The sequence below is a fragment of the Octopus bimaculoides genome, chromosome 2 (genome assembly GCF_001194135.2).
Source record: "Octopus bimaculoides isolate UCB-OBI-ISO-001 chromosome 2, ASM119413v2, whole genome shotgun sequence".
Classification (NCBI taxonomy): domain Eukaryota; kingdom Metazoa; phylum Mollusca; class Cephalopoda; order Octopoda; family Octopodidae; genus Octopus; species Octopus bimaculoides.
In genome coordinates this window covers 132,332,465-132,339,528 of record NC_068982.1, presented here as the reverse complement: position 1 = coordinate 132,339,528, position 7,064 = coordinate 132,332,465, and the positions used below count along the sequence as shown (strand labels likewise).

General features: G+C 35.3%; 1 protein-coding gene across 1 annotated transcript in view; it reads left to right on the top strand.

Annotated features, from left to right (window-relative positions):
- LOC106867967 (potassium voltage-gated channel subfamily KQT member 1) overlaps positions 1-7,064 on the top strand; it is a 255,118-nt gene that overhangs the window by 240,387 nt on the left and 7,667 nt on the right. Inside the window, exon 12 of the mRNA XM_014913048.2 lies at positions 525-654. Within this exon, the coding sequence (XP_014768534.1) occupies positions 525-654 (130 nt within the window). The remainder of the gene's footprint in view (positions 1-524; positions 655-7,064) is intronic.

Sequence of the window (7,064 nt, the reverse complement as noted above, 5' to 3'; positions counted from 1 at the left end):
AACGCCAAGCCGTAAATATCCAGTAAATATCGGTACCTTGTTGTACTACTCTTATGAATTTATATATATACCCTTATAGGGCTATTTTTTGCTGGAAATTGATACATTTGTATTAATACATTTGTATTGAAATATTTTTCATTGATATATATATATATATATATATATATATGACAGGCTTCTTTCAGTTTCCATCTACCAAATCCACTCGCAAGGCTTTGGTTGACCAGAGACTATAGTAGAAGACACTTGCCCAAGGTGCCACGCAGTGGGGCTGAACCCAGAACCATGTGGCTGGTTAGCAAGCTACTTACCACACAGCCACTCCTGCACCTATTATGTATGGTTGCTTCTGCATCTTTAAGGCCTTGTCCTTTTAAAGCTTAAACCTTTCTTATAAAATTAATACTTTGATCAATGAATTTCTGTTGCTTGTGATATTTCAATGTTTTATCATTTACAGATTGTGGAATGAATATAAGTTACTATTTCAAGAAGGACACTATGTTTTGTTTTAATTTCAGCAACACCAACTAAATATGGCAGTGGCAGAGAAAACATAGTCAAAATGTGCATACCACCAGAGAATAGTGAAAATTCAATGGATGATGGTGATAATGAAACAGAGTCTTCCAGAGTATCTAAACCTTATGAGTGAGTTTTTAAATTTTAAATACAAATATGTCATATCATTGTTGTGAAACCTTTTATACTCAAGTGAAATATTCATCACCTTTAGAGAATTTTTGTCATGATGATTACAAATCTATGCAGAGAACAACGTTCTGAGCAAATGGATGATATAGTGATGGAATGATATGGTAAACAGAGCTATAAAAGTTAAGAAAAAGGCCTGGAAAACTGAGAAAAAGTGATGAGAAAGAAATAATCTCAGTTAGTTAGTAGAGAAACTAGGTGTCAGATACAATTATCAAGAAGAGAAAAAGAGAGTAAAACATTTATCAATGTTCTGGACTGCAAAGCAGTGTGTCAAAATAAATTAGGATAACATTGGGAAAATGTGGCCATAATAATAACAAACTACTTACACTCTCTGAAGCTGGAAAAATGGTGGATGGAAATATTACTGTTTGAAGTTGCTGAACATGGAGAATGCATAGAAAAGAGTGAAACTACCTAAAGTAGAACCAACAGAGGAACCAGCTACTGAAATTGGCAGCTCTTTGGTCAGAAGGGCCTTAAAGGAAAAGTAGCCAGACTGTTAGGGATGTCACTGAGTGTTTTCACTTGATTTGTTTTAATATGGGATGGACAGTTGCACAGCAACCATTACAAGCAGATGAAATCTTTTGCAGTCTGATAAAGATGCAAGAGGGTTCTAGCCAGAATCTGGGTTTTGAAATTACATTTTTTGTAACTTTCTTCAGGCTCATACTTGAACTTACCACCAAAGGCTGACTAAAACTTTTATGAATTCTACTGCTTTTACTTTTTTTAAGGGTGCTGCACAGGTACATAGTACCTATTTACATTTAGCTGAATTGATTTAGCAAGATGTAGGTAGTTTTTCCACCAAAGTACTTTGGCTAAAATGTAAATCATCAACTTTTCGATCATTGATCTGACTAATGTAGGCAAATGAGACTCTTCTCTCTGTGTGTGTACGTGTGCACACATGTGCATGCATGCATGTGTGCATGTGTATATGCTTGCATGTGTGTGTGCATGCATGTGTGTGTATGCAGGTATGCATGCACGTGTGTGTGTGTGTGCATGTACCTGCAAGTAGGAGTGCATATATGAGCAAGTGTGTAGATGTATTTGTGAATGTGTGGGAAGTTACAGACTACACACGAGATAGCCTCTCAGTTGAAATACATACAAGAAATGTTTTACACATATGACTGGCCTTCATGCCGGTGGCACGTAAAAGCACCCACTACACTCTCGGAGTCATTGGCTTTAGAAAGGGCATCCAGCTGTAGAAACTCTGCCAAATTAGATTGGAGCCTGGTATAGCCATCTGGTTCACCAGTCCTCAGTCAAATCGTCCAACCCATGCTAGCATGGAAAGCGGACGTTAAACGATGATGATGATGATGATGATGATGATGATGATGATGAAAGCAAGAAATATCTGTAACTGAGCACATTCTGAAGACTTGCTTGGGTCAAGTTTTCCATTTTCATATTCTAATCCTTAAATAATTTTTTATTATGATTGCTATGGATCTGTACAGAAATCAAGTTCTGTAAGGTGATATAGTGGTGGAATGATGCTGTAAATAGAACCATAAAAGCTAAGAGACAGGCCAGAAAAGAATGGAAGAGAGTGGAGAGCAAGAGACAATATCAGACATCTAGAAAGGAAGCTACATATCAGGTGTACTTATTAAGGAAAGAAATATAAAGTAAGAGACTTGGCAATGTTCTGTGATATAAAAGGTCAGCAGTGTAGCTATTCCAGATTGCAAAGCAACATATCAATTTGAATCAGCATTGGTGAAAAGTGTGGCTGTAAAGACAATAACACACTCACCCTTAATGAAACTGAGAAGCATGAAAATGCTACTGTAAGAGATTTCTAGATGAGAAGAAGGAATAGGAGATTGTATGATGAGACATCTTTTATTGAAATTGGTGGCTAAATGGTTGAATTGACCATTGAAGTTATGAAGACACAGCTAGACTATAAAAAATAGTCACTGAAATGGTTTAAAATGTTTGGTAAAATAGGACACACAGTAGATACTTGCATAGTCAATCAGACAGTATAGGAATGGGTTATTCTCAAGGGCTGGCAAAGCATTATTATCATAAACTGCTACAAAGACAGGCAAGATGCTCTATAAAGAAGTATCTACAGAGGATCAAACTGATTCACTAATTAGTAGCAGAGAGTTATAGTTAGCAAGAAAATTAACTTAGAGGAGTTACACTTGGAGGTCTGTACTAGGACAAGTTCTACCGATGCTCTTTTCCAAGCAAGACAGCTACTGGAGAAGTTCTTACCAAAGGGCAAGCTACTCTGTATTTACTAGCCTGGAAAAAAATCTTTGACAAAGTATCACACTCTGCAGTCTCATGGTGGCTAAGAAAACTTATTGTAAATTAATGGCAAGATAACACTAACAAGTTGAGAGTTAGTAATGACTTCACTAAAAATTTAACAAGTGTCCATCAGAGGTAGGTTTTCAGCATCCTCCTGTTTATTGTAGCTGTGACACCGGTGCCAAGCTGTGTTTGACTCTAAAACAGCTTTCTTTCTTTTGCAACATCTATTGCATAGAGAGGAGAGACTTGCATACACAGGAAACTTCTAGTTTTTCACAGAAAACACTTTGCCCAGGCCTGTACATAAATGATGCAAATAAAAATCAATATCGACTAAGACAGACTCCTTATATTGACATTCTAGGTTCAAGTCATAATGGCACTGACTTTCTCTTTTGATGAAACAACACCACAAATGTATTGAATTTACAGCCAATAATTATGTTCATTCCTGCCAAAACAATGGCTTTGTTCCTGTATAAATCACTGATATATTTTCATAAAATGCAGCATGGCTGTGTTGTTAAGAAGCTTGGTTCTGTAGTGGCGCATGTGGCCGCCATCTTGGGAAGTGCCATTGCGCATGTGCAAGGGACTTGCCATCAGCGGAAGTACCCGGGCACGCATGGACAACACGTATCTCCCAGTGCTCTCTCAGCTCGCCGCCGACATGTGGTCGAAGCTTCCTTGGTATTCTAGCAGCATGCCTGTTCACCCAGGAACGAAACGGCTCTACACCAACCTAGAATAAATTATTGATCTGTTGTTACCGTTATCCCTCGTGTTGTTGTATTTCTGGATTTAATGATTAATATAAGAATTGGGGAGAGATGGCCGAGCCGTCATATCTCATCCAATTCTTATAGTTCTAAATCAGGTGGTTTGGGGTTCAGTCTCATTGTGTAGAACCTTGGGTAAGAGTCTCTTTCTTTAGCCCAGTCTGACTAAAGCTTTGTGAATTAATCAAGTAGATGTAAAGTGAAAGGAATTCATCATACACATGTGTGTGTGTTTAAGTATGTATGTGCATGCATGTGCTATGAAATGGAAACAGCAGGTGGGAGTTGGCAACAAGAGGAGCATTTAGCTGCAGAAAATCTGCCTCAGCATATTCCATCTAACCCATGCAAGTGTTGGAGAAGTAGATGTTAAAACAAGAGTCATATTTTCAAAAAAAAAAAAAATTCTTTTGATCAGGAATAAGCTGAAATTCTGTAGAGTTGTGGTTATTGTTATTAACCTTTGTATGATACTGAAGTTGTTTTTATGATGTAAACTGAATGGAAATGTGAAGTAAGCTGGAATTAAATTCAGAACTCTATAATGTTGAACCAGACAGCCATGAATTTGACTGGATCAGATACATAACCTTTATGCCAATTCCCAAGATCAAAGATAAGAAAAGATCATTAGGTTGCTAGTATGATAAAAGAAAAAAAAATCACTCAGAGAAAGAGAAAGAGAGAAGAAGAAAGACTGGAAAGAGAGAGGTGAAGGGTGGGGAGAAAAGTGACAGGTTGGTAAAATTTCCTTTTATATCTTTATTTGTTATTTCAATACCTACCAGGAATTATTCAAAGTAAAAACACAATGTTACTGAGCAATAGGTCTTCTCTATTATAAATGACAGATAGCAATGGCTGTTAGCATTTTGAACAACTCCAGATATTAATGATCAAATTTTTTTTTTTTTAGTTTTGACCCATTCTTTACAAAATTCCTCTTCAAATACCATTCCATTAAAATTACCTTAGATTTTCATCTCACATATGCAAACTGCGCATTCAAGTAACTAATTCTGCAAGTCTATTTTTGACAGAATTAAATTATCATTCTCCATTCCTGTAACAGACAGCTGAGTCAAAAAAAAGCTAACACAAAGAAACTAACATAAAAGAGAACTCATTAAAAGTATATTTTGGAACTAGTTGACGAATATCACCTATGTAGACAAAATGGATGATTCATAGTTACTCATCACATAAAATATAATCATACCTTTTTCATCACTGAGCTAAATAAAGTGGTCTAAAATACTTATATAAAATTACATGCAATTCTAGATTTTCCAGTACATTTTCACTTATAAAATTTGTGTGTGTGAGAGAGAGAAAGTGTATATATATTTATACACACATGCACATGCATGTACACCCACCCAGAAGTTGGTTGATTCCAAATGACCTAGAAATAGAATTTGTTTAGAGATAATTTGTATAAAGTTTACTCCATGCTTACTTCCAAATTATGTAACCTGAACTGGTATGCAGTATATACATACCAAATACTAAAGTATGTATGATGCTAGAGAACGTGTGTGTGGGGGGTGGGGGATATAAAATATTCAAAAAGATTGAAATGAATTAGTTTCAGAACCAAAAATCCTAATATAATTCTGTCATCAATAACCATAAAACTATAACCCTTTAACCATATATGATATAAATACAGAATTAAAATTGATGGTTAACAAGCTAAAAATGAACCCCTTTTCTTGCAAAATCTGTACTGCACATTTAATGATCACAAGCCTAATTTAGTAAACACCATTTTGACTAGATTATTAAATTATTAATCCAACCAAAAGATACCTCAGTCAATGTTTTCTAGACCAGCACCAACATTTTGGCTAGCTTCATCTGTAGCCCTGACACTATCTTCTTTCTACATACTTATCCAGTCCTGTAATACATTTATCAACTAGACTACATTATTTTGGTTAAAAGAAATCAGCAGTTGACCACCTAGCCTTTACAAGGTAGGTGGGATGGTTAGAGAAAATTATTAAAGAAGATGTGCAATTGGTGTGTAATTGGAGCTGATTAAATTGCAGAAAACTTAAAATAAAAAAAATCAAAATAAATCAATTGAATAATATTACTGAATTAAATAAATAAATAAATAAATAAATAATAATAATTTCTAATGAAAGTACCAAATCAGAAAGTTTTAGTGGCAATAAAACAGACAAGTATATCACCTTCAGTACTGATGATGATGATGATGATGATGATGATGACGATGACGATGACGGTGACGGTGACGATGACGGTGACGGTGACGGTGATGGTGATATAATTATACTGGCTAAGATTGCTTAGGGTAATTAAATTGACAAATTAAAATTGAAAATTTTTAAATTCAAGATACATTATAAATAAATGCAATTCTAGCTTCACTGCTAACCTCTTGAAACTCAGGTACAAACACAGTATATCGTTTCTTGTGGAGTTAGCCCTACCTTCTGTCTGTCTGTCTGTCTGTCTGTCTCTCTCTCTCTCAATGCGTATTTGGAACTTAAAAAATAAAAATATACTATGCACTCTACACTGAAATATCCTCACTAAAATATGGTGAAAGACTTACACCAGGGACAGGAAGATGAAATTCTCCTCACTAGAGACCCTTCACTGGACAGACATTCTGAAAGATTGTTTACTTACAACTACAAAATCTTTGAAACTTACAACTGTTTCAAATCTACACTCTACTCATTACATTCTGAGTTCAAATCTTATTGACATCAACTTTGCTTTTCATACCTCCTGGATCAATAAAATGGAGTGCTGAAGCACAAGTACCAAAGTTGATGGTATCAAGACACAATGACTACAAGAATAAAAGAAAAAATTAAATGAAAAATTACTTTATAAGGATAAGACAAAAAATGCAGGACAAAGTTACAAAAGATATTAAACTGTGAGGTCTTTGGACAAAAGAAAATAGTTAACAATAAAAAAGAGATGACTGTGTGGAAGTGTAACACAAAGAAGAAATGAGTCTGTACTTGAACAGTAACATCCTTCTCTGCTCTTCCCTTCTCTTTTCTGTTTGCCTCTTGTTCTCTCTCCCATCTGTCTATCTATCTGTCTGTCTGTCTATCTATCTATCTATCTACCTGTCTCTCTGTCTGTCTGCCTGTCTATTTATCTGTCTGTCTGTCTGTCTATCTATCTATCTATCTATCTATCTATCTATCTATCTATTTATCTGTCTGTCTATCTATCTATCTATCTATCTATCTATCTATCTATCTATCTATCTATCTA